Source organism: Anas acuta, chromosome 20, assembly GCF_963932015.1.
Source record: "Anas acuta chromosome 20, bAnaAcu1.1, whole genome shotgun sequence".
In the NCBI taxonomy this organism is placed as follows: Eukaryota; Metazoa; Chordata; class Aves; order Anseriformes; family Anatidae; genus Anas; species Anas acuta.
Genome location: NC_088998.1, coordinates 4,645,647 through 4,672,946, shown reverse-complemented (window position 1 = coordinate 4,672,946; position 27,300 = coordinate 4,645,647). Strand labels below are relative to the sequence as shown.

Sequence of the window (27,300 nt, the reverse complement as noted above, 5' to 3'; positions counted from 1 at the left end):
GCTCCTGTCCCTCTGTGTCTGTGTCTTGTTCAGGGCACTCTCCTGTGGTTTGGCTCAGGGATGGCTGGTTGTAGGGGGCTATGCTTTTGTTTGGGTACACGTTCCGATTTTCTATAGGGACCTGTATATTTTCTGTAGGGACCTATTTTGGTTATGTGTTATAGAGAATTGTGCCTAAAAAAATAAGTAAATAAAATAATTAAAAAAAAAAAAAAAAAAAGGAGAGCCAAAAGAATAGGTAAAAAGGGATTCTGTAACTGTCTTAATATAAAACAGCAGAATATGGCAATTTCTAATGGAAAAAGTAAATTCAGTTTCTCCAAGATTTTATCCTGGGAACTTTTCACACATTGTGGAAACAAGGATTTGCTCATTTATTTTTTCTGTAAATCTTACTATTTTACTTTAAATTCTGTTAAATGTAAGTTTAGACTAGAAATGAACAAGGTACTATGAAACAGAGCAGCTCAAGAAACTCACAGAAATTCAGTCTTGCTGAGCTGTCTCATGTTGTTACAAAGATTTGACTGACAGTTATCGTAATTCCTGGTAGAGATGGGAGATTAATTATTTTTTTTCTTAAAGTTTGGTTCTGAATTAAAAAAAAAAAAAAAAGGAAAAAATAATTTTAGTCATGCCAACATAGCTGGGGTGGAAGAATGAAAATTTTATGTGTGACACTAAACAAAAAGGAGAATAAAAACAACTTTCAAGCTTTAAATTTGACAAAAATATATATATTTTTCAGAGCTAGATTATTTCACTTTTTTTTTTTTTTTTAACATTTCCTTCTAGGTCCACTTTATAAATATTTCAATATGAAACATGAGTTTAGGAATAATTCAGTCTTTTATATTTTTCCTATCCTGTTGTTTTTTTTTTTGACAGTAACTACCTAATGAATTCAATCTGAATTAATAAGCATTGTCAGTCGATCCCCAAGCACTTTTTTGTGCCTGATTTTAGTACGTGTTAAAAATAATGTCTCGCATCTTCAATGGCTATGTTAGCAGTTTCCTTTGTGCTCCATGGTTAAAAACAATTCATACCTCAAATAACATACACTCAGAGGGTATAGAGCAGGGGGAGATAAAAGAGAAAATAAAAATATTAGTCTGGAGCCACAGAGTAAATCAGTAGTAGAAGCCTTTGGAGAAGCCTATAGTCTTGACTTCTATTTCCCTGCTCTCTCACTAGGCTGCAGATTAATTATAAGTCCCTTTCTCACCCATTAGATTTTTCTCATACTTCTTCTTCTTCTGCACTGTCTCATTCACACCTTCAATTCCTTGTTACTTTTCCCCTAATTCAACTTTCCTTGCTCTCCCTTTTTGCACACTTTCCTCTCTTCTCCTCCTCTGCCTCTCCCACAGAAGACGGCTAACGAAGTGGCACGTGTTAATGAAGTGTCCTGCCTGTGCCTGCTGCGGGGGCTAGAGAAGGAGTGAGGTGGGTGAAGGAGGAGAGTAGTGAAGAGGGGGGAAAGAGGCCGATCTGAGCACATTTCAGAGCTGTCTGAGGTTGTGTAGGAAGGTGGGCAGGGACATGGAAGCCCTGGCTGCAATGGGAGCACAGAGTTTCAGGCAAACATCTAGGGATGAGGATGTAACAGGTCTGAAAGCTGGGAGCTGTGTCCTCAAGGGCCAAAAGGACAGCAAAGACAGGACCGGGAGATGTGCAGGCAAGGAGGAACCAGCAGCTTCCTCCTCCTGCTGTGACAGGACTCAAGCCTGGCAGTCTCACACTTGATTTGTCTGGATGAGCACAGGGACTTCTAGCTCTCGAGTAAAATCAGAGGCAAACGCATATTTGATCAGACAGGGGTTACGGGTGCTCTCTGCGCACTGGGCATTGCATGCTGGCAGGGATTAGGCCGCCATCTGCTCGGTACAACGCACATCACAGGGTCGGTACCTGAAGCAGGGATGCTGCAGGAACCCCTGCCGATGTCCTCGAGTCCTGCAGAACAACATTTTTTTCTCTGGAGCCTCTGTTGTGTGGTTAATGGAGCGATGTGGACAGAGGGTGTGATTTAGGGAGGAGAAACATTTAAGGGTTAGATAGGAGAAGAGACTGAAAAATCCACATTCTAGGCTTGTAGGTACCTATAGGTCCCTGAGGAATAGAGGCCAAAGACACAGCAGCTGGTGGAGGAAACGGTGTTGATGTTGTGGGAACAAAGATGTTGTCTAGCCTGCAATCCAGGCAGGAGGAGGGAGAAAACGGAGATGTAAATTAGGAGGAAGCTTCCTTGGGCTGCTTTGGGCCAAGAATATTATAGCAAGAATAAAATGTCCAAGAATAGTTGGCTGTCTTTATAAACAGTGGCATTAGATGTGATAGATAACTTCAGGCTATGTCTTCATGAGTACAGTAGAGTTTAAATACTCTTATTTGGAAACTCCTTCCAAACGCCTTTGATTTCACAGGAATAAGCCAGCTAGCCACATTCCTGTTCTGCATTTGATTTACTGCTCATAGAAAATTATCTATCTAGTTATTTATTATCTAATTCCATGGCTGCAGTCGAGGAAAATCTGTTCATTCCTTTTCCACAGCAGTGTCTCTTTCTCAAGCAGCTCGGAGTAGCTGGTAGGTGCCCTGGGGAATGTCAAAGCAGAATTAATTAATCATGACCGGTGATGGAGGTGTTTTGCAGATTTGGATTTGGCCAGCTGACTGCACAAAGATCTTCCTGCGAGTCAGGTTGTTGGAGAAACAAATGTGATGCCTGCTCTGGATCGCTGTCAGACAGTCACTTGGGGAGGCTGCAGAGGCATGTGGGATCTATCAAGCAGTGGGGGAACTCAGCTGTGTGTGTGTGCTGGTGGAGGGGATCAGACTCTCCTTTTGGCAGGACACTGTGCCAATGATACTGTAAACTGCATTTTACCATGTTCTGTCCCATTCCCAGCCTGCAAAGGTGTGAATCTGTCAGCATTCACCAGAAAGCCTTCTGGGCAGACCCTCATTCTGAGTGTCCCCTTGGAGCAGGAGGAGTTGTGATGGCACCTGACATGTGCCAAACTGGAAGTCGCTCCTCCAGCATGCCCACGAGTGGTGACAGCACTGGCCAACTGCACAGGTTGTGCTGAAGCAGTAGCGTTTGTTTTACAAATAGCTCCAAACTCTTCCAGACCCTCTTCCCTCCGCTTGCAGAGCCGAGCAGAGCATGTGCTGTGCTTCCTGGTCAATGATTTCCTCCTGGCAATGGAGGAAGGTCAAGTGCCCATGCCAATTCTTTTCGATCTGTCAACAGCCTTCAATCCTCTGGCAATGAAAGGCTGATGATTTCCAGTGTCTGGCATGGATGGGCAATCTCTCCCTGCAGGAGCATTCTTCCTCTCCAAGGAGACTCCACCGTGTGCCTTGGAATCATGAACCATTTCCCCTGAGGACTCCTTCGGGAGGCAGTTCAGTGCTCAGTTGTGTGCTGTTGTTGTCAAAGGGACGGGGCTGCAATATTTTGGATGTGTAGGTGACAAGGGACGAGATCAATTTTCAAGTTACTAAACTCCAGTTTTCAAAATTCTTCATCCTGAGCCATCTTTTTCCACCTCCAACTTGTTCCATTGCTGCCTAACAGGGAAACAAACAGAGGCACTTTTCTCCCCTCCCTTTGCCAGCAGCGAGGCTGAATGCACAGAAATGTGGGCTGGGATGGAGCCGTTTGTGGGGTGGGGAGGGGTAAAACGTCCCTTAATGTATGTCTCAGACTACAGCCATGCTCGCCATTAGCACGGAAGCCGTAATCTGTAGTGACAGACCAGCTGGAGCAGCCGTAGACACCCGGGTGAATCTGCATGCAAAGGTGCACACTCAGAGCAGCTGCGTACGGGGACTTGGGATTCAGACAGCGGTGCCTGTCAGGAGAGGCATGGCCCTCCAAGAGGTCATGCAGACAGAAAGGCCTCTGCTACTTCAAATAAATTCCTAAGGGCTGGGGTTGCTTGTTCACATTGCACAAAACACCTCACTCAGGAAGCCCACATGGTGGGCTGGGACTAAGTGCTCTGTGCGAGGGGTGCTGGCCGTGGAGGGGGCTGGAGGGAGCAGCTCTTGCTGCCCTTCAGACTTCCTTTTGGTGAGATGAAAGGGAGGAGAAGGAAAGAGAGGCTGCTGATGTATAGCCCAGCTCTGCTCCCTGCTCCATCCACCTCCAAGCCCGGTCTTTGTGCTCTGAGTGCTGTGCACCGCTGGTTGGGACAGGCTCCCCGTCCCCTCGCCTTCAGCCCCACGAGCAGAGACCTCAGCACCGAGTCCTGCTGCCCTCTGTCTCTTATCGAGCTGCAGAGAGTGCACAGGAGCCGCTGGGGACATTTTCATCCATGAAATGAAGAATCAATAGCGCTGCCTCATTACAGGCTCTGCTCTGTGCGGCTGCTCTCGCTTTTCTTTTGCTGCTCGCCTTGCCCCTCTTTTCAACGTGCTTCTGCCACTGCACACACCTGGCGGTGGAAATTCATGGGTAGAAATCCCCCTCTGCTATGCATGATGGAGCAAAAATGTGCTTTAAAGAGAGATTGGAAAAAAAATAAAAAATAAAATGAAAGAACAGGTAGACTTCCAAGAAGGAGGTGGAATATATCTTTAAAAGCATGTAAGTGGCTTGGAAGCCAAAGGCCCCAGGAGGTCAATGGTATTCAGATGTTTAAGTTCCTGATGCTCATGAAAACATTACATGCAGATTCTACCCTGGAAAGTTCTTTTCTTTTCTTTCTTTTCTTTTCTTTTCTTTCTTTCTTTTCTTTTCTTTTCTTTTCTTTCTTTTCTTTTCTTTTCTTTTCTTTTCTTTCTTTTCTTTTCTTTCCTTTCCTTTCCTTTCCTTTCCTTTCCTTTCCTTTCCTTTCCTTTCCTTTCCTTTCCTTTCCTTTCCTTTCCTTTCCTTTCCTTTCCTTTCCTTTCCTTTCCTTTCCTTTCCTTTCCTTCCTTTCCTTTCCTTTCCTTTCCTTTCCTTTCCTTTCCTTTCCATTCCTTTCCTTTCCTTTCCTTTCCTTTCCTTTCCTTTCCTTTCCTTTCCTTTCCTTTCCTTTCCTTTCCTTTCCTTTCCTTTCCTTTCCTTTCTTTCCTTTCCTTTCCTTTCCTTTCCTTTCCTTTCCTTTCCTTTCCTTTTCCTTTCCTTCCTTTTCTTTTCTTTCCTTTCTTTTCTTTTCTTTTCTTTTCTTTTCTTTTCTTTTCTTTTCTTTTCTTTTTCTTTTCTTTTCTTTTCTTTTCTTTTCTTTTCTTTTCTTTTCTTTTTCTTTTCTTTTCTTTTCTTTTCTTTTCCCTTGCCTTCCCTTTTCCCTTTTCCCTTTTTTTTAAAAAAAATTTCTTGCCTTTTTAAAGCAAGCAAAGAAGTTGGTTTTGTCAAGTGCAGAGGGGACCTGAGCTGTGCTATGCAGTCACTGAGCTGACAGAGCTGCTTGGAAAATGGACATGCTATTTCCTCGGGAAATTCTCGCCTTTTGATTTGTGCTATTTGTGTTTGTGTTTTGTTTTTAAAACACCATTTTGAATCAGAATCCTGCTCCCACAAATCTCTTATGGCCAAAAAATTTCAAAAGTAATTATTGGAGGTCATCAAGATCCTCTGCTTCTATAGTGCTAAAATGCTATGGGAAATATTCAGCACAGTGTAAGGATAATACATATAATAACTAAAACACCACAAAATACTTTCTGCCATATATACTTTAAACATATTAAACATATATCAACACAATGCGGAATAAATAAAAATGTCAAAGCAAATTAATTGAAACAACATAAAAATAACATGTTTATCTCCTCAAAATGAAACATTTCAGTATAACTGAAGTGAGGAGAGAAAATCAGAATGATTTGTTTTGACACTTTAAACATAAAAAAGTTTGTCAAAATTGACATGTTCCCATGCAAACGTTTCGATTTCAAGAGAACTGCGTTTTCCTGCGAAAAACTGTTCTGTCAAAATTTTTTGACCAGCTCTACTTACAGTCTATCTAAACAGACAAGCATCACAGCCAAGACTCTCAAACGCTCCAGGTGGTCACAAGATGGATTTAGCACAGAGCAGAACAATCTCAAAGAAGGAGATAAATAAAACTCTGAGATACAGGTGGCCTGAAACTCGGGTATCAAACTGCTTTAATATTCAAGATGCTCAGCCCTGAGTGGTTTTGGAATCTAAACCTAGAGAGGACTGAGTTCCTTCCGTTTTCAATTCAGTTTTCAGAGAATCTGTGTCGATGCACTGATGGAAGAGGTTATTATTCGTGATGGTCAGATGCCAGTGCAGATTCTCAGTATCCTCTGGATTTTTCAGTTCTTGGCATTGGTTGGGGTCCAGCTAGTAACAACCCTTCTGTGCTTGAAAGATTAATAGTAGTAAGTATGAGATGGCTTGATTTTCCATGCATCCTTCCTTCTCATTGAAAATCCCAGAACTGGGGCTTATGGAATAGGTTAAACACAGCACTGCAGGTAGGTTGGCACTGGGTTTCAAAGCTGCTGAAAACAGCTTTGGCTAGGAATTCTCCCACCTTTGTGATGCACAGATTTTAAATCTTCTCATTATATAAATGCAGTTTCAGGTTAATTTGAGCTTCTAATTTAATACGCTGTTCCAAATTAAGAGTTAATATGATATTTGATTATCTTTTTGCAATGAGATCCAACCCAAGGCTCATTGACTTCAATAGACCTTCCAGCAGAACCTGCTACTGCTGTGCGCTGCATGGATGCACGCCTGGTGCAGGAGACCAGCATTCAAGATTTCTGGCTTCTGTTTCAGAAACTGCCAAAAAAATGGAGTTATTTGGGGCTATTACACATTTTAGCCCACATTTAGAGTCTGAATTTAAGCTCCTGTGCACAAATGTGCATACATCTTCCCGTATATGGGGAGGCAGGACAGTAGGCAGAGCTGAACTAGCCTCAGACCAGGGCTCTATGGACTAAAGAATTCTTCCTAAATCCTTAAATCAATGCGAGATTCATGTAGCACACCTCTCAGTCACTGGACAGCATCCATCACATTGCTTCAGTAGCCAGTTAGCTTAACGCTGGTTCCAGTTCCAGCTGTGTTCCCCCCACACAGCCCAAGCCGTGCCAGCCTCGTGAGGTCTCAGCCTGGCAGGACTGCTGCACAACGGGCTCCGGCAGTGGCTGCAGGAGCTGGTGTGGCTAAATTCATGGAGATTTTACGGCCACAGCAAATTCTTCATTCACCGTGTGATAAGAGAGGCGGATCTGCTCAAGGCCAGAATTTGCAGCCAACAACTCAGGGTCCTTTTTCCCTCCCATTTTCAGCTGCCCCTGGTTCTGCTGGCATCATCCAGCGTGAATGGTGGCAGAACCTGGTGCCCATAGGAAGCGCCGAGTTAAATGGGGCTTTTCATCTTGGCAGGCAGGGCTGTCATTATCCAAGCAGCAGGAGCTGTACCAGGAGAAGCAGTGGTGTGCAGATTTTAACCCCTTGTGCTCCTCCAGCCAGAGCTGAGAAGTGCAAAAACCTCAGTCAAGAACTGTGCTCCTTTCTGAGGGGCAAGAAAAACAGGAAGACACATAAGTTGCAAGGATCATTAGGTACCCTCAGATTGCTGGCATACCAAAATAAGCAGTGTCTGCTTGCATTTCCCAGGGATCACTCCATGTGGCTGTGGTGGCATAGTGCCTGCCCAGGAATGAACTTCAGAACAATCAAAATAATTCAGAGGGTGTCAGGTGTGGGATAACAGTTGATCTTTTGAATTTAACATTAAATTATTGCTCTGCGGGGCAGATTTGGCGTTGGTATTTCTCCTTCTAGGTCTCTGCTTACAGGTTCAAATTGTTGCAATGGAATATATTAGAAAGGCAAGGCTGGCACACAGATTGGAGTAGGCATGAAAGCAAGAACCAGGGTTTCTGGACTCTGACCCAGACCTCTTTGAACTCAGTTTTCATATTACTGTGTGTCTCAGTTTTCCAGTAGAAATGGCAGGGAATAGTAAGATTCTTATTCAGTTGTTCAGTTTATTGTGCAGAGTTTGCAGGTGTTTCTACAAATCGTTATTCCAACTTGCAACAGAAGTATTAAATGAATTTGGACATTTTCTTTGTGCATAAATTACAAAATTTATTTTGGTTCAGTCAAAACATACTGTTTAAGAAAACACTTCATTTTGATTTTTAACGTATATTACTCAACATGTAATGAAAAACAAAACACAATCTTGAACTGATCCTTTCCAAATAGAAAACTCAACACATTCTGTTCCAAAGAAAAGCTGACTTTATCAAAATGCTTTTTTTCCCTTAAATCAACAAATTTCTACAAAGTGTTTTGCCTTTGATGAATTGGCATTTTTCTGACATGAAAATGAGCAATCCAAAAAAAAAAAATAATTCAAAGCAGCTCTGTGGCAAGTCTTAGCTAATTCTGGAACAGTAGCATGAAGGTGCGTAGGAAGGGTACTGCAAAGAGATGTAACATTGAGCTGAGACTTAAGAGATTTGGGTTGAATTCCTGAAGCACTTAAGAAATGATCTGGGGCAAGCCATTAATCTACCCCGTGTCTCAATTCCCATTCTGCAGAATGGGAAAAACAGCATTTCCCCATCTCCTAAAGCTACTGCAAGGATAAAAACCTATTAACACTTATGAGATTACCGGACTTTGATATAAGGTGTATAAATACTGAGGAAGACAGAAAGCAGAGCTGCATTTTTGTGTAACTTACAATGAAATTATGGGGAAGTGGACCGGCTTGGACAATAATTTAATAATAGTAGGAATAATTTCAAGTTCAGGGGCAGTGTTTAATAGAAATCACTGCTCACCACCCACCATATTTTTTTCTTAATAAGCAGCTCAGAAAAGTGCAATTTATCATTATTATTACCATCTATATTCATTCTATCTCTGCCACTTCACAAATGAGAGGAGTTCCTCACAAACATCTACAAAGCTAGCTCATTATCCTGCCTCCCTATTTATAACTCTCATTTATGACAATAGCTATCAAAATCTTGCCAACGGTAGGGCTGCTGGTGTGCTGACACCACTGCTCCGCAGCCCGCTGAGCGGTATTATCTCACTGTTCCCTCGTGTTCCCCCATCTGTCCCTGACCATCTGGTGTCCTTGGTCTTCTAATTAGATTGTAAGCTTTTTGGGGCATGGACTGCCTTCCTGGTTGTACAGCACCTAGCACGATACCGTCGCAGTCCCAGATTCAGCAGGACTGTCTTCAAAATATCATTCTTCATCCCATATCAGCACGCACGTGCAGAAGATACTTTTAATTCAGTTCCTGATCTACCAAGCATTGTTAAATGGATCCTCTTTCTAAGTAGAGTCCTGAACCTAGCCTCTGTAGGTCCTGGATTTCAGAGCAGTGTCTTTGGCATCTTGGCTAGTTGTTTCATGGTGAGGTCTGATGAAGTTTAATTCCCTCTGTTAACACTGTCCAGCACCACCTGATGTTATGACTTGGTGGAGATTGCATCCCTTCCACACTTCTTCATTTTCAAGCTGCCTCTGATCCTCATCATAAGAACATCAGTAGTTTATAATTAGCTGGAGTGTGGGGACAAATGAGCTGAAATAAGGCACCTAGTTGTTACCAGTGTGATTCTCACCTCGCTATAGGCAGGGAGCAATTAGAGTTTTTGCACAAAAGTGGCTTCCTTTAGGCTGCTGGTTGAACTGCATTAATAACAAAGGATACGTAGGGTGTTTTTGGTTCACTGAATATTCTGACAAGTTGTAAGCAAAGTGTTGACAAACTGCAAAGAAAAAGGCCTTATTTCCTCCGAGTCATTTAGGGTCAAAAGAGATATTTTTATCACTGTGCTGTCTTAAGGGGCTAGAAGGATGAATCAAAAGGGGGGAAAAATACCTCTAAGCAGTTTCAAATGGAAATTTGGAAATGTGTCCCCTTGGTGCTCTTAAAACTAAAACATTCATATCACCCAATCATTATTTCTTTTATTTCTTTCAGCATGAACAACTTGGAAAAGTTGAAGTGCATTTTTAAACTGTATCAGTACTTTAGGAGAAGAATTTCTCATCCCCTTTCCTTGCCTTTTCTCACCCAAAAGCATCTCAGCTGATGAATATCCCTCAGGTCTAAGTGTTCACACATTTCAAAGTAAAGTGGGCAAAGAATAAGTGCAAATTTAGACACTGATCAGAAAGTTACAGCAATTGCTGAACTGTATTTCCATCGCTGACTCCTTTGCAGCTTGAGCCACAAAGACCCCCAGGGCAGAAGTGGCCAATTTCTGTCTTCCCAGGGCTCAGGTTTATCCACAGAACTTTGTATGACTTAACAAACTTACAGACTTATCAAACTGACAGATTGGCTTCCCTGTCCCTTTCCGTCCACATTCCCTGTTTCCCTGACACACAAGAGATGTTCTCAGCTTGGTTGGATTGCTGGCCAGCATTTACAGAGATCAGCTAAAGAACTAAAGCTGCTCCATGGGCAGGAGCTACCTTCCAGCTATTCCACCTCTGAATCAGGCGCAAGACATAAATATTGTTGCTCAAGCTGCAACCAGTGACCTACCAGGAGTGAAACCCTGAAGGTGTAGGGCAGTAGTTACCTGTCTAGCAGAAATGTGAGTGTACTTAAAGCAGGGAATGTTGAATAAAATCTGGGAGAAGGTAAAAACACTTAAAATTAAGCATGCACTTAAGCTGTTTGCTGAAATGAGGTCAGATGTTCATCACTTTCCAGGGTCGAGCTCTAAACTAACATAAGCTGTTTCATCTCTCCCTTGACACTTCAGTCTTTTACTAATTTATCAGCATCCTAAAGCAGCATGTGAAGTTGCTGCAGAACAGAAGCGTTTCAGATACAAATAGCAATTGTTAGCCTCTTCCCTCTGTTAAACGGCAGCAGGCAGAAACCTCTCTCAACCTGCCAAGAACCAAATGTGGGACACAAGAAAGAATTATTGGTGCATGAAGCTTAAAGAGATAGGGGACTTATTTCTTTACTAAAAATAATGTGTTCGGTAATCTTTCTTTCCCAAGTTTACATTTCTGATGGAAATAGTTTACAACAATGAGCGTGAGAAAACAGAAGGGATGTGTGCAAGATCAATTTGACTCTAATAGAAGGGATAAATGAAAGGTACAGAGGTTAGAAGAAGGGTAGAAAATCCCAGGAGGCAGAGGCAAAGTGTAGTGTTCAGAGCAAGCAACAGACAGCCAACTCCTGCACTCTGCCTTCCCATTTACAGCGGTGATCTGGGGCTATACAGCCTTCCGAACAAGAATCTGATCTCACAGTATCGTTTTCTGTAAAATCTACCATTCTGAGCTACCCCGCTGTATAAAAATTACCTTTTAAGTGGCTAAGTAGACACCCAGCTTTATTCCTTTCTTCTTATTTCAAGAAACAATGGGAGTAACAGCACTTGCCTGCCTTACTAGAGTGCTGAGAGCTTTAATTAATGTCTCTAATTCAATTTGAACTCCTTGGATAAAAGGCACTGCCTTGTGACAGCAAAGGTATTGCCCAAAATAGAATATAATTAACACACAGATATCAATCACAATGAAATTAAGTGTACATTCAAATACAACTTGCTCTTTACAGAAAGTACCTGCCTATTTTTCCTCCAAGAATCCTGAAGGCTTATAAGACAAGGAACATTTAATGTTCCAGGCTGAATTCTGATTAGAATAAGGCCTTTTTAAACTGCCTCTCTAAAAGGGGTTGTGACAGAAATCTACATTTACCCTGACAGATGTGCCTTCGTGATGGACAGTGCTGGAAACTGATAGTTATGTGCCTCAGAATCAGTACTTCTCACATCTTCTGATCCCAACAGTTATTTACTTGAGCCCATGTCCTGTCTCACCAGCTGATCATGTTTATTAACAGATACGATAATTGCATCATCTTGCTTGTTGAGATGAACCAGAAGGACCCAGATTACTACAGCACTGTGTAATGCTCCAGAGTGGGCATAGGCTTTGTGGCTTTTTGACACCTTGAAGTGGTTGTCTTTCATTGCCTTTAGGACATGAACACCTAATGAGCCATGTGGCCGGCACGGCTACGTTTTGCTAAGTGCTATACTCAGACAATGGCTTCTCCAACAAGACTGCAAATCAGTCTGACAAATACTATTGTATGCCCAAGCTGATAATAGGAAAGTGAGGGGGAAAAATAATACATTTAAGGGCATTGCCCATGATCACTGAGTGCGTCTTGTGCAGAACTGAGCAGAATGTTGGCTCCTGGATCAAAAGCCAGCGTCTTCCTCTAGCAAGGCTGTCCTTTAATGCAGAGATTGCTTCTGTGACAGATTTAGCTTTTAGTTTATCTTGGGTCTCCTACCCAAAGGCTCTATACATGCAGACATCTCCCCTTCCTCTTCTTCCCCCATCCGCCTTGCACAATCCCCAGAACATATCTTACATCAGTGAAGCCCCATAATGCCACATAACAAATTAATTTCAGATTCAAACTTGTTAGGAGTTAGATTGAATAGACCTCACATTATTGCCTTAGATACAAAATAGTCCCACTTTAGTAAGCTTTATAGCTTCCATGGGGACCAGCCCCGTGGTGTGTATTAATATTTAACGCGAAACAACATCTCTACAGAAGCTACGGGGGGAAAAAGATACTACTAAAAAATTAAAGGTGGTTGTGTGCTAGTCATCTAGACCCAGTTGTGCTCTACTACCCTCACTGCCTCAGGCACCAATCCTTGCTCTCAGCACTGATACCTCCAGTATCCAGCTTCCAGGTGGGAGATGTGGCCACTTCTTGTGGTCTCAAGGTATGTTCTAGACATGTCTTTACCCCTGGTTAAGAGTTTTTACTAAGCCTTTCTATTAAGCATTTCTATTCATCCTGATTCTAACTTCCACCTAACAGGAAAGGAAGGGAGGATGAAGATGTGTGTGGGGGGAATTAGTGAATATCTCCTCTCTTTTATAAACTGAAATCTCCCCAGTGTACGCTGCTCAGATATGGAAGGACACAGTGGGATTTCTCTGAAGCCCACTTCATTTGGTTGTTCTCATATTTCTGTTTATGCTTGCACTGTGCTGGGAGCTGGAGGTGAGCTATCACTCCACTTTGGTATGTAAGAGCTCCCTTCCTCTCTGCAATAGAAATTCAATAGGAAGTGAAATGTTTAAAGGAAAACTGATCCAGGCTGGCTGATGAAGGAAGTAGTTATGGAAGAGTTTAATGAACAGACAAGCAAGACGGTGAGGAGGATGTGCACAGATCATTATCAGCAGCAAACCTACGTACCTGTCTAGCAGTGAATATGCTGAGCTTGCAGCTGTGTGCTTGTGATGGCAGAGAGCTGTGGGCATGCAATGAGCAGTGGGGCAGAGAAGCAGCCTGAACAGAGAAGCAGAAGAAAAAATCTCCTGAACTGGAATTTGGAAATGCCCACGGTGGGATGTAGCTGAGAGCATTTCCAAGTAACACCTCAGGTTCATGACCACTGTGACTGGAATCAGACCCACACCATACCCCACTAGGAATATGCTGTGTGCCCCTTAATGTGGGGCGAGAATCCCCAAACCCTTTTTTTTTTTTTTTTTTTTTTTTAAGGTAAAGTAGTACTGCTTTTTTCTGAGAGGTGAGGGACTAAAGCACTGAAATCTGTTCTGATTATGGCAGAAATGGGAGTCAGTGTTGAAGGCTAATATTAAAAATGTCTCCAGTATAGGAACAACCTCCTCAGTCAGGAGCTACAGGTGCCATTAGGTTTAATAACAGTAATATTCTATCTGCAACTGGAAAGAAGTTTATATGTGCCCAACAGAAAAAAGTGAACATTCGTTGGCTTTCCCATACTTAATTTTTTTTTTTCCATTTCTTCATGCAATGCAACAGCTGACTGTCGTTTTTAACTAGACTTTACACAATTCTGTTTTGTCAAGAGCTGCTGAGCTCGCTGCAGCTCCACAGGCACATGCTGTGCACACGTGCGGCCTCCCACGCACCCCACCGCGTGCGCACACTCGGCTCTTGTGCTCCCCGTCGCACTCCCAGCTCCAATACACCCGCGCAGGAGATGTGCACTCGCTGCCATGGGCTGCATCTTTGCTTTTTTTTCCCAGAGAAAGCTCCTGGAGTCAAGGAGATGGCCACACCAGCCATGATGTTGATGCCCTCTGCTCCGTAGCATGGTGCTTGCAACAGGCAGGCTCTCACCTCCATGTGCAAATGTGCGTGGAGCCTCTAGCACAGCAGTGCAACCTCTTCTTAGCAAGACCTTTTCCCTCTGTGAACTGCAGACTTTCAGAGTGCTTGTGGTGGACTCAGACTCCCAACCAGCAGGGTTGCTGGAGATGTACAAATACGCCTGACACCAAAACTCTTAGTTGTAAGCTCTGCGTAGCCTGATTTCTCCTCCTTTTAAAGAGTAGCTCCAGGCTCTGTGAGCTATATTAATGCAGAAATGTGTGGGTATCGGCTGCTCTGAGGACACCTTTTGGCTAGGATTGTACTCCCAGAGTGAGGGCCATGGCCTCAAGGCTGCTCTGCCTGGGCATCCCCACCATGCTGGCACATCCCCACAAAACTCAGCAAGGCAACCAGATGGACAGGAGGTGGGCAGGAGGAGGAACAGGTCCTGCGTGGGGAGAGGGCTTTTTCAAAGCCACATCAGAAGCTCCCAGCAATGAGAATGTTCGGCTCTGGTGAGTGGGGAGCACAACCCAGCGCTCTGGGCTGCTGCTGCTGCTGTGTTCCCCTCAGTATCCCGGTTAGCAAGCCAAAGGGAATGGGGTTGGTGCTGGGCACAGGTGCTGACAAAACGAGCTGCTCCCCTTCCACCGGTGGAGCACACGGCTCTGTTCGGAGAGAGGCACGGTGCCAGCAGCATGACTGCGGAGGCGGATGATCTAACGGCTGAAACGCTGGAAATGGGAGTCAGGAGACGAGGGCTCTCTTCCAGCTGTATCCATGGCTTGCTGCGTAACCTTTGGCAAGGCATTTCACCCCTCTGTTTCCCTTCCCACTCATCATATGTCTTGTCTGTTCAGACACCAAGCACATCGGGGAGAGGAGCTGGCTCGTAGCAGGGCTGCCCGCAGCCATGCTTTGCACATGACGGACGTTGTGCCCTACACCAGGTGCTGGGGAGCATCCCCGTAAGCTCCCTAGCAAATCTCCCACTGCTCAATATGCATGCTCAGCATGAGCCTCGATCTTGGGAAGAGCCCCGAGGTCCTACTGTGATCCCAATAGCAACAGACCCCGTCCCCTCCTCCAAACACGTGCCTCCCAAGCACCCCGGCAGGGAAGCAGGTTGGGGTGATTTTTATCTTTCAGCGTTTGGCAGGATTTCAGAGTCACGTGTGGCTGTGTGTGTGCGTGTGTGTCTCTGCGTCCGCATGCGCTCGTCGCTGAAACCTGGATAATTATTTTGTTTTATTTCTTTTTTGGCAACACTTTAAAGCAAGAGCTGGGTCTTTATAGATTGCTCAGGTTGCATGGAGTATGGATTACAGATCATCAGAGAGACATGAAAGCAGAAGACACGTTTCTCTGGCACAGCATTAAAGGGACGATAAATGGGTAATTGTAGCCTGGGGTGCGGCCACCTTCTGCACCCAGCCCTCACCCCTCTTTGCGGCATTGCGGAGAACTTCATGAGGGAAATGATGGAAAAGCTGGGGTGAGGATGGCTCAGGTCGGGACCTGGTTATTTCAAAGGTGGTATGTACTCAGGAGGTTAAAGGCACCACTTAGGTGTGAATAAAACACTGCCAGATACTCCAAGCAGCAACGCAGACAGACTGAAGGCTTTTAAAATGTGATTTTTTTTCATGTCTCTTTTACCCTGAGAGACAGTTGTCAAAGGATCAAAGCAATTCCTATTTCTAAACTCTCTCTTTCTCTCCCTTCTCCCTCCCCTCCCTCCGTTTCTTTCTCTCTCCTTCCTTCCCCCTCTTCCCTCTCTTTTTCAACAGGACTCCACAGAATGGAGCAAGAATGAGAGGAAAAAGGCAGACAGAAAAGCATGAACTGGAGGCTTGTTGAGTTCCTCTACCTCCTGTTTATATGGGACCATATACTAGTACAGCCCTCCCACCAGGACCCCGCTGCCACCAACCAACATGTCTCCAAGGAGTTTGATTGGCTTATTTCAGACAGGGGGCCCTTCCACCACTCGCGGAGCTACTTATCCTTTGTGGAAAGACATCGTCAAGGATTTACAACCAGATATAAAATATACAGGTACGTTGGTTTGCTGCGGCTCCCGTAGCTGTACGGTGGTGGGAACCCAGACAGGTCCCTTGAGCTCGCAGCCTAGTCAATGGGGGGGATGCGCCACTGCACCCGTTCCACCTGGAGGTGCTTCTCTGGTTGCCCACAGCCCTCAGCTGGCAATGCAGATTGCTTCAGAGGCTCGGATGTAGTGCTCTGATCATGAGATGAAGGCACCGCAGTGCCCTGGCAGTGTGCACAATGTAGAATGAGATGAAAAAGGACCACAGGTGTGGGTGTGCACTTTTTGGGACAGGCAAAAAATTCAAAGTCAGGTTCACAAGCAAGTTTCTCAGATCTGTCCCAATGGGCAGACCAAGCATCTGTATCAAATTCACACATGTGCTCTGCCAACAGTTTTAGGTTCACAAAGCATGAACAGCCATAAATACAAGGCACACGTTGGTATGGCAGTTCTCACGCTGCTGTGCCTGCATCCTAGCTGTGTGCCGCTTACTGCAGGCCTCTGCAGATGATCTCCATGCATGAGTCAGACTTGCCTCCAGAACTGTGAGCGGGGTTTGAAAGTCATTCAATTAAAAAACTACAGAAAATAGGCAGAATTTGGATTTTCCTTTGCCTTCTAGGTTTTTCAAGCCTTTGTTGTTGCCTGTTTCAAGTGTTTCTTGGCAGCTGTGATATCCAGAAACATACTTATCTTTTTGTTATTTGAATATGAAAAGCTGGGGTGCTCATGTGAGCCTCCTATTACAGCAGCAGGCACTTTGGAAGGAAGGGGAATAAGCCAGCAAGAATCATGAGATTTGGGCTAAAACCCAAAGACCAAACTCTCATAGCCATGTGCACATTTCCATAATTATATATCCCCGTCGTGCTTCGGAAAGACACTTGCAAATGTAGCTACACAAACTAGTGGGTAGGAAAGTGCTAGCGAAGAGCCTACTACCAACATGCACACAGAGACACACACACACGTGTTTTCTGGGGGTCAGTGGGGGCTGAAAACCATGTGTGTGCAGGCAGCCTTCTCCCATGGGCAGAAAGCCAAAAGCACTTGCGGGGTAGCAGCAACATGCGAGACATCATCGACGTGCAGGGAAGAAAAATGAGTTTTGCCTGTCCCATCGTGGCCTGCGGGGAGTGCAGCATCCCCTCCCCTCACACCAGCCCGCGGAGCAGGGGCAGGTTAGCATGGGTTGAAGATGTTGTCCTGGCTTGTCCTCCTTGTTCCAAACAGCCTGGGGGACAACAGCCGCAAAAAGCAGCAATAAGGCTGCCACGCTTCCTCTGGGGATATCTCACAGGCTTTGCTTATACAGAGGAGCAGAGAAAAGATGTCTTTTTCAAAAAAGAAAAAAAAAAAAAGGTTTTGTGGATACGTGGATAGTTATGTTATACACAACTGCTGGTTGTGGATAACCCTGGCTTCCCCCTGCCCTGCCGGATCGGGGCTGTGCTCCTCTGCCCCACACAGTGTCCTGGCAGTGGCTCTGCCCTTTGCTAAAGAGCTCTTTAGCACTAAACACCACCCCAGCAGGCTCCAGAAGCTGCAGTGGGAGGGAAATGCATGCAATGGATGCATTCAGACACCTCCAAGGGCTGTCAGGGTAGGTCAGGGCAGAGATCCATCAAGCCAGGGATCCTGTCTCAGAGAATCATGGAGAAAAGGGGCTGCAAGGACCTTGAGAGGTCATCTAATCCATGCAGCTTCCCCTAGGCAGGCTCAGCCCATACCTGTGGTGCATCTGACAGGTTTGTGAGCAACCTCTCATGAAAGGTTTCCTGCAACAGAGAATTCACACCCAGGGCAGACAGGCTGCACCACAGCTTTGCTGTTCCCATTCTAGTAAAGGAGCTAAAATCTTGCTTTAATGTGAAGCCTGTGATTTGTAATTTTATCTGCTATGGGGTGAGGAGCAAATTCCCCTTTGGTCTGTAGGAGACTGCTAAGAATTTGAAGGTTTATCTTAGTTCAGGGTGAATTTTATACATGGGAAGTGAAAAAGGATCTGTATTTCTCTATTTCTGCTGGATATTGCCAAAGCATTTATCTGAGAGACTTCTAGCACAGGGAGAACAGTGTGCAACCTCTGTGCACACAGGAGGCATAGAGAGCAACATCTGCACGCGTGGGAGGCCTGGGGGCATGGGGAGGGGGTCTAACAAGGGTCTTGCAAACAGTCAGAAGCAGAGGCAGTGCTGGAAAAGTCATTATTCACAGAAATATTCGGAGGTGAGATAGCCCGGTGGAAGTGGTTAGGCACAGGGTCCAGAGGGAGGTGGAAAGACAGCAAAGGCCACGTAGGGAGGCATCTCTTGGCCATACATCACAGTGGAAGTGCTCTGGGACTGGCTTTAGGTCCCACTGCAGCCAGCAGAGCAGAGGGGGAGCCCTCGGGTCCTTCAGCAGAGCATATAGGGCCGTTAGGTATGGGGCTGGCCAGACTCGGAGGGTTATTTCCTTCTAATATTTGGCCCTGTTTGAAGGACCGGTCACTTGAAAATTGGGCCCGCACATTATTTAAGCAGTGCCCAAATCAGCCTCGCTGTGGTGAATTAGCAGAGCTCCCAGCGGCTAAGGCTGGACTTGGAGCCCCCCCTCCAGAACCTGTCATTTTACCGAAAGCCATGAGGAGAAAATCTCATTTTGCGGGCTCCTTAAATTGACTTCGAAATCTGTAAAGCTGTTGGGATTTTGTCAACTGCTTAATTCCAGGATAGAAGCCTCTTTCCTCCCAAATGATGTCTCTCAATTGCTCTTTGCACTACACTGGCCCAAGGGCAGCACGTATCCTGCAGTAAGTGACTCTCCTTTCCTCCGGAAAGCAGCCCACTTAGAGCATGGGAATTTCTGCACTCTTTCCTCTTTCCATGCTCCTTTTCTCCAAGATTTCTTTTTTTTAATTGGTTGGTTTGTCCCTCGGTCAGTTCCTTTTGGCACCTGAAATTTTGTTGGATGAGGTTTGCCCTGACTGCTGCTCCTCTCCCAAGGCCAACAGCAGCAGATCTCGACCCAGCCACAGCACCCGAGGTTTTGGAGTGGATGTGAAAACCGGCGAGAGGACCTCACCCGTCCCTAATCAAAACGCTGTTGCCAGTTTAGTGGTGATTTCCCCAGTGTCTTGCTGTGCAGGAGTGTGGACACAGCACATTAGGAGCGTGTCATTTACACTGAAAACCCACCGAGAGGAAGCCGCTCTCGATGTTACGCAGCAGTGTAAGGCAACACGCAGCACTTTCTAATTTTCACAGGCGACTTTAAAAAAGAAGCAGCATCAGAATAAAAAATGCAAACCTTCTTCCATTACAGGTGAAGTCCAAATATCTGTCAGCAGCAAGAAAGAGCCTGTTTTGGGTAGCGAGGCTATTAATACACTGCGCGGGCAGAGCTGCTGTACAGCAGCGTAGCTGCCGATATCTTTTCATAGGATGCCTGGAAACATCCTGGCACAAAAAGGCAGCTCGTGTCACAGTCTCCAAAGACTCATTCCCTCCTTCTGTGCTTTGCATTTTAGCAGACTTTAGGACTTTTTCTTGCAAGATTTGGTCCAAACTGATTTCACGGGTGCTCTCAGTCAAAGTTTGCATTGTGCATGCGATATCGGGAGGAAGGCAAGCAAAGTGGGGGCTGTTTTATACTGAATCATGGGCAGTAGGGGTAGGTACAACTGCATTAAGGAGGCACATTAATCAGCATCGATTCACACTAATAAGGCTGGTTTAGGGGGGCCTCTGGCAGGAAAATGTTGCTTTGATCATTATCTGTGCACTCAGATGCTAATGCAGATAGGATGGCAGATGCTGTGAGTGGTTTGTGGGATGTCTGAATATTCATTATCACTGTCCCTGTTGTTGTTCCTAGTCATGAGAGCCTGGGGTGCGAGATGCTGCAGAAGGGCTGGAAAATGGATGAAGCTCAGCTTGGTTTGACTTTGGGACTAGGGCAATGCTCAGACCAGAAACCTTTCCTGTTACCACCACACGGCATTTAATAGCTTCAGCCAACTTCTTGGAGCTATGCTGTTGTGTCACCCCTTTTTTCTTGCCATGGTGCCATGAAACAAACTCATTTTTTCGTGCCTCAGTTTCCTCAACTTAGAAGTGGAGATGACAGCACACTGCTGGGAAGACAATTACATTTCCTCCACATTGCTGGGGAGATAATTAAATGCTGCAAGATGTACGTGCCCATGGACCAGCCAGTCCTGTCCTGTCCCCCCAACCACAGAGAAACACGACAAAAGCGAGTACTTATATACCCCATTTACAGTAAGGTCTCTGGATATATAAAAAGAAAATACAGCTCCCGAGACAGGACAGATTGTGAGTAACTGGCTGCACAAGTGAGCCATAAATTGCTTGGGATGGTGCCCAGGGAGAAGAAAACTTATTTTTTATCCCCAGGATGTTGTTTTACTGGTGGTGCTGCGCTGGGACAGGAGAGGTGGGGGGCTCTCCACCCTTGGAGGTGCTTATGAGCTGGTGATAGTTCTGCTTCAAGTGGGAGGTTGGGTGAGGGATCCCCCAGGGTCCTGTCTCACCAACAGATCTGTGGTTTCCCTGGTTCTCTGATTCAGAGTGGACACTAAACTGGGAGCTCATAAAGAGATTTGCACTACTAAAGGCAGCCTGGCCACACTAGAGATTTTTATTTAGTCCTAGAAAACCCACAAATCTGAGCAGCTACGTGCTCTCTAAATGTGTCATTCCCTCAGCAAAGAGGAAGAGAATTACCATGACGTGAGATGCTTCTCTGTTGCTTAGATTTTGGAAGAAAGAAAAAGAAAAGAGGGGAAGGAAAAAAACAATTTGGTCTAACAAAACTGTCTCACAAAACTTTCAAAGTTTTACAGCATCACAAGTTAAAGCAATGAGCCAGATTCTCTGTGACATAAATACGCAAGGAGAAGTCACCAATTTACCTGCTGGGGAGTCTGTTGTGGTGATTGCAGCACTGCCCCGGCCCTGCACAGCAGCAGGGTTGGTGAGGCTGCGTGCCCTGGGTGTCCAGCTGCATGCATTATGAGATTTTGTTATTTCTAAGTGAGGGGAGAATTCATTCCTTATTTCAGGCACTGGACTTGCACAATCTGGCTAATGAACATGAGCTTTTGACTCCTGTTTCTGGTACAGAAGTTTTGCCTTTCTTGACCTGAGCAGGCAGGTTTCTTTCAAACCTGTGATTTTCACAACTGAGGAACTGATCCAGCAGAAAACTAAGCTGGCAGGAGAAAAAAAAAAAAAAAAAAAAAAAAGTTAATTTACACCAGATCACTTTTCCAGGCTCGCTGATTGTTTACTCAGCTGCTAATAAAGGGACAGGGCTGCATGGTTGGAGGCAGCAAGGAGACAGAGGAGACTACTGCTTTCAGCAGCAACATGGGTTAGAGTTGTATTAAAGCATTTGTGAAGCTGCATGCTAAGTTTGGGCAGAGACAAGCTCTATTACAGCTGCTTTCACCATTTTTTTTCAGTTCATTTTTTTTTTTCTCCCATCTCTCCACTCCTCATTGACTCTTTTTGCTGTTTCACTATTGCATTGAATTTAATCTACTGGTCACCAGAGCTGCACAAATAATTGATTTTGTGGTTCACTGGTTGTACAGAAGAAAAATAACATTAAAAATGGGTTGATCTGAAACTGATGTTTGTTCAACTTTTCAGTAAAATGAAAAAATCAAAACATTTCATTTTAGGCTCAGTGGTATGTTTAAGCTTGGCTGTTTGTTTTCATTTTTTTAATCCAGTGAAAACCAATATTTTTTTTTTTCCAATTTTTATAGCATAAAAATTCACCTCAAAACACAAAGCCAAGTAATGCCATTTAAAGGTGTCAAAAGGGAAACACTTTGATTTTGAGTGTGTTTGGTTCAGCTGTTTGCTTCTCAACCTGCTCATTCCATTTGTGTTGAATTTGCAAATAGTTTTTATGTCCTTGAAGCTATCAAGGAGCCAAAAATAAATAAATAAACAAATAAATCTGGCTTTCCTTAGACTTTGAAATCTAACAGTTTTCCAGGGTTGAGATTTGCTATTTCTTGGGTTCAGATTTTAGCATCCTAGGATAAAATATGTTATATATAGGATGCTAAGATATATATTTGTTTGTGTGTGTGTCCCACCAGCACCGCTGGGCACGGGAGACACAGCCAGGACAGGCAGTGGGGTGGCAGCTTTGCTGTGGGAAGACTCAAGCTTGTCCAAAACCCAGATGGATGCTGAGACCCAGGTGCTACTGACCGAGCTAAACCATCCAGCATGCCTGTAGTACTTGTTCCTCTCTGGCACACATATCCTGGCAAGCTTTCAGTTCTGTTCCAGTTGTTTTTGGATGCCTGAAGCATCCCAAAAACCTCCGTGAAGGTTCTTCTCAAACAGCAGTAAGGCAATGCTCTGCGCTGGTACAACCTGATAGGCACTGTTAGGCTTTTTAATTTTTGCTTTGGCTTTTCTAGTCATGCTGAAGTTCTGCTGACAAGGTTTTCCTATTAGGTTTTTATGCTATCTGTTTAAAGGGGACATCAACTTTTATGTGTTCCAGTCAGAGGCAAGGCTCTTTTCGGGGAGGCAAGGCAGCAATTGAAGGACAGAGGGAGCTGAGATGAAAGGAGGCTCTTGCCTCTGAGTGGAATGAGCAATGGGAATCTGTACGGCACTGCATGGCAAAAAAAATACAAAATCTCCATAGTTTACATTATGCATGTAAACGAGTGATGTACATTGGTTTGTAATCAGTAAATGCCTTGTAAATAAATGTGTGTAAACCAAAAAAATTTAAATCTATTTCCATAGTGCTTGCAAACAATGAAGCCTTCCAGTGTTGTCCTCAATGTAAATGATAATCTAAAAATGACATTACTACAAGTTTATGCAACTTTACAAGGGAGCCATGATTTGCATTCCTGTCTCACCAGCTCTAACGCAGCCTCTTGGCAAGCTCGAGCCCTTCAGATCTGGGTGGAAAGCAGCACACCCCACCACACAGCCTCTCCTTCAGCCGCTGCCTTCATTCTTCATGCAGTTCAGGCCCGGCCTCGTTACGTTCCTTGCATGTAAAGCCGCCCTGCCTATGGAAAGCTTTTCGTATGAGAGGAGGAGAGGCAGGAGGGGTGGCAGGGAATGGCTGGGGCTGAGCTGTGCAGCGCTGAGCCCTGGGAGCTGCTGGGCTGAGCAGGCGAGGAGCTTGGCCCTCGTCGGGCTGGAGGAGCAGCTGTGCTGGCTGCGTTTGGATTCAGATGGCGAGGGCTCACAAGCAGCCCTGGCAGCTGCAGGAGTTGACAGGACACACCTCTCCTTCTCTTTGATATTCTTGAGAATAGAGGGCTAAGCGGAAGGATAAGTGGCACCAGGCTCTGATGGGCTCAGAGCTGCTAACAGCTGGGCAAGCTTTGGGGAAGGGCAGCCCCTTGTCTCCACTTGGCAGCACACGTCCAGGCCATAGGAAATGCTGCAGAAGTGGTGGTAGTTGTGTCCTGGCAGGGTGCTTGTGGCTAGCACAGGCCAGTTCCTCTGCAAACGAGCATGCACAGGAGCTGCATGCCCAGCAAGGCACAGCACTAACTGGTGCCCTGCCTGCTGACCCGGATAAACCGTTCATTGGATCAGCTGAGCTTTAGCACAGCTCTGCAGAGCTGCAGGCCCAAGCACAGGAATCCCCTTTCTAAGCCCAGAGTGAAATATTCCAACCATCCTCCCAACAAAGCCCAGAAGAAGCTCAGACAAATATTTTGAGTCACTGCCCCTTTCCCACGAGCTCTGCACCCTGCTGGGCTGGAAGGGAGCCCCTTGGAGACCTTGGTGGGGTCTTTGTTCCCCTCTGCAGGAAGAGGGGAGCTTTCCCCAGCTCACCTCCCGAGGCTGCTCCAAGCTTGCTGCCACAGCACTGTGCTCCTCTCTGATTTCTTCAGACCAGCAGACCACAGTCCAGTGTATTGGGAGCATATTTTAAAGGCTAACAAGCCAAGGAGAAGCCTTCACTTTTTTTTTTTTTTTTTTGGTGAGCAGATTATCAATTCTGCTTTTAAGTCAAGCAGATGCTTATATCAGCAGAGAAGCTGTTACATTAAAAAAAAAAAAAAAAAGTCATCCCAGAATAATTTTGTTCTGGCACCAGTAGCACTGGGAGATGGCATGACTGTACCTATTATAGGGGTTTTTCTATTTCTGGATCCCTCTAATGTTTCCCTTGGGTTCCAGAAAGTATGTATTTTTTTTTTCCTTTTTCCTTTCTTTTTTGCTGATTGCCACCCACCAGCCTCTGTAAATGGAACAAGACACGTCCCACTGGGGCAGTCAGAGCCATCCAGGCTGGCATCCCATGCTGAACTATTAAATGCAGGTACAGAACCCAAGGACACCCCCAAAAAGAAATCCAGGAATCACCTTTACCTGGAGCAGGAGGGAAGAAGGGCTTGGGCCAGCCCGTTGGGTGAGATTTTTCTCCTATCATCAGCATGAAATCAAAGCCATGCAGGGCTGAAGCTCCATGCCTGGGGCGATCAGACCCAATTTCCCACCCCTGTCACCTTGCAGGCTTCCACCCCAATAATCCCCACATTTTTCCTGAGGTGAAGCCTCCAGCCTGTCCCAGAGGCCAGCCCTCAGCTCTGACCCTAGCTGGGGTGCAGCGAGGAGATGGGATTCTCCCAAGTATTTTCTGGGCTTCTAAATCAAAGTCCTGCTGACAGCGCCGAGCACTAAGTGCCTGCCTGAGGCCCTGCTCCTGCAGTCCTGTGACGACATCAGAATTTAAGCTTTAATTAAGGAACGAGTGTGGGGAGGGAGGGAAGCATCTCCAGCCCTTATGACTGTGAAGGGAAGCTTGGAAACATGACCTGAGTGCAAGCAACATCTGCTTTAATGCACAGCCAGCTCTCAGCAGAGGGGAAAGCAGCCAGGAGGGGAAGCTCACTGCATCAAACTCCCATCCAGGCTTGTGCTTCTGCTTGCAACGAGAGAGGAGAGTTTCCACAGGAGCTGGGCTATGTCACAGTTTCAATGGGGTGCCCTCAGTTGCTGTACATGGCTCTCACACAGCCTGGCTGGGCCAAATCCCCCACTAACACGACCTCTGCTTGTGCACAGCCCTTGTCCAGCGGTGGCACGAGGCAGCTGACTGCGCTGGGCTCCTGCAGGCTCTGCTGTGCCGATGGGGAGCAGCACTTTTGAAGCAGCAAGATGGAAATTCTCTGTTCCAGGGTTACAGCAGGTGATGTTTTGCCTCTCAGAGCAGCTCTTTAGCCCAGCTATTAGGGATGAATGGTTTGTTACGCCTACGGCCTGCCACCCTTCTACACTTGCTGGCCCAGAAGCCAGCAAATGCTGCCTTTGCTGTGTTCTCTCCTGCCATCAGTTTCAGCAGGGAGCAAGCAGACATTTTAGAGACAAGTTAAGGAGCAGGAGCCTCAAGATGCTCTCCATCTCACAGGGATGCACCTTTGGCAAGGTTTGTTGAAGGTTCGTTGAAGAAAAACTTTATTTGATGGCTATGCTCTCAGCCAGCACACCAGGGACTGGAGACTCCAATGTGCTCAATACTGCAACAACCTTTCATTCCCAGGAATGAGCACCATGAAAAGGCAGAGAAAAGCTGCTCCCCTATAACTTAGAGCTGGGGCCTGTTTGACTTAGTCACAGCTCTGACAAGGATCCTGATACTGACCGTGCTGCCATGGCTAGAGATCTTGTCATTTCTGTAATAAAAGCATCCCTTTGTAAGCTGAAAACAGGATTCATTGGGCTGGTAGCTTCTGGCAGCTCCCTGCCATTCAGCCTGGATGAGAACACAAACACAGACCAGGGGTGGATACTGCCTCCCCACAGCTACTCAGAGGTGGAAGAAGGATGAGGTGAAACCCAGCATTATGTGTCAGGAGGGCAAAGGTGTTTTTGTTGTGCGCGTCCCTCCCGACCTCATTTTGCTTTAGCTCTCCTTTCTTCCACACTGATTCTTTCCCTCTCAGCAAAGGAAAAGCTGTCTATGGCATATTCAGCATTAAATATTTTAGTGTTAGCTTCCAGCTCTTGAGCAGAAAAACAGAAAGAACAGTACTTTTTACTCCCCTCCAAATATCTGGGACTTTCCCTGGGGAGTGCAGCTGTACAGCCTGGCTAACACTAATGAGAGAGCTTGGTACACAGGGCAAACTGTGTGTTGCATGATTAAGAGAATAAGAAAATAAGAAAATAAGAAGAAAAGAAGGTTGCTACCTTCATCTCTGGTTAAAGCTCAATGATTAATCCCTACCAGACTAAGTTTTTCTCCTTGCACTTTACCTCCTTTCTTCCCTGCCTTCCCCCTACCTGCAATACACAAGCAGACTGTGAAAGTCTCAGACTTTCCCCTTCCTGCCCAAAAAGACTCCCGACTGTTTCAGGGAAGTATTTGATATTTGAAATCTGTGCCATTCTGATTCAGCAGCTGAGTGGTGCTGAGTCACATGGTGAAGCTGTATCTCAAGATTATTTAGCGTCTCTTCAAAGCCCACACTTTTAGAGTCCTGTGATTATGTAAGAGTCTCAACTCAATTTTTAAAGTAAGTTTATGGCCCTCATAATTGCTGAGGAAAACTTGATAATATGACTCCTACATACTCAGAAAGCAGAAGCCAAAAAGAAAAAAAAAAAAAAAAAAAAAGAAGAAGAAAAAGAAAAAAAAAAAAGGAACCCTGAAGTTTATCAGATTTTAAAGTCTCATGAATTTTAAAACCAATCTCTTAATTCTTTTTTGGAGACTGACTCATGATTTTCAAACAGTTAGCAATATGGCTGTAGGGATTGTAAGGCTGGTTTGTTATCTTATTAGATAACTTACATAAAATATCCAAACCCATGGAGACTCAGAGATTGAGTACTGCACTTCAGGACACAGCTGGAGAGAACAGCGCCTTGTCTTCTGTATGGATGCTGAGGATCTCCTCTTAATCCCGGTCTCTAGTCACTACTGCAGCATGAATATTTCCCAGAATGATATTAGCACTAATCATATGAATGAGAGTAGCCATAATATTGATCTTCATAATACTTAGGTTATTAAATTTGAGTTTGAAGGTAGTTTTGTGGGGTGATTCATAATGGTAAATCTCGTCAGGCTGCATAAGTAGGGAAAACAAGTCACAGAGCAATAGCATTGCAAAT

At 45.2% G+C, this 27,300-nt stretch overlaps 1 protein-coding gene across 1 annotated transcript in view; it reads left to right on the top strand.

Annotated features, from left to right (window-relative positions):
* The window catches only part of BRINP1 (BMP/retinoic acid inducible neural specific 1), an 84,635-nt gene that overhangs the window by 12,697 nt on the left and 44,638 nt on the right, over positions 1 to 27,300 (top strand). Inside the window, exon 2 of the mRNA XM_068656932.1 lies at positions 15,906 to 16,173. Within this exon, the coding sequence (XP_068513033.1) occupies positions 15,956 to 16,173 (218 nt within the window). The 5' untranslated portion in view covers positions 15,906 to 15,955. The remainder of the gene's footprint in view (positions 1 to 15,905; positions 16,174 to 27,300) is intronic.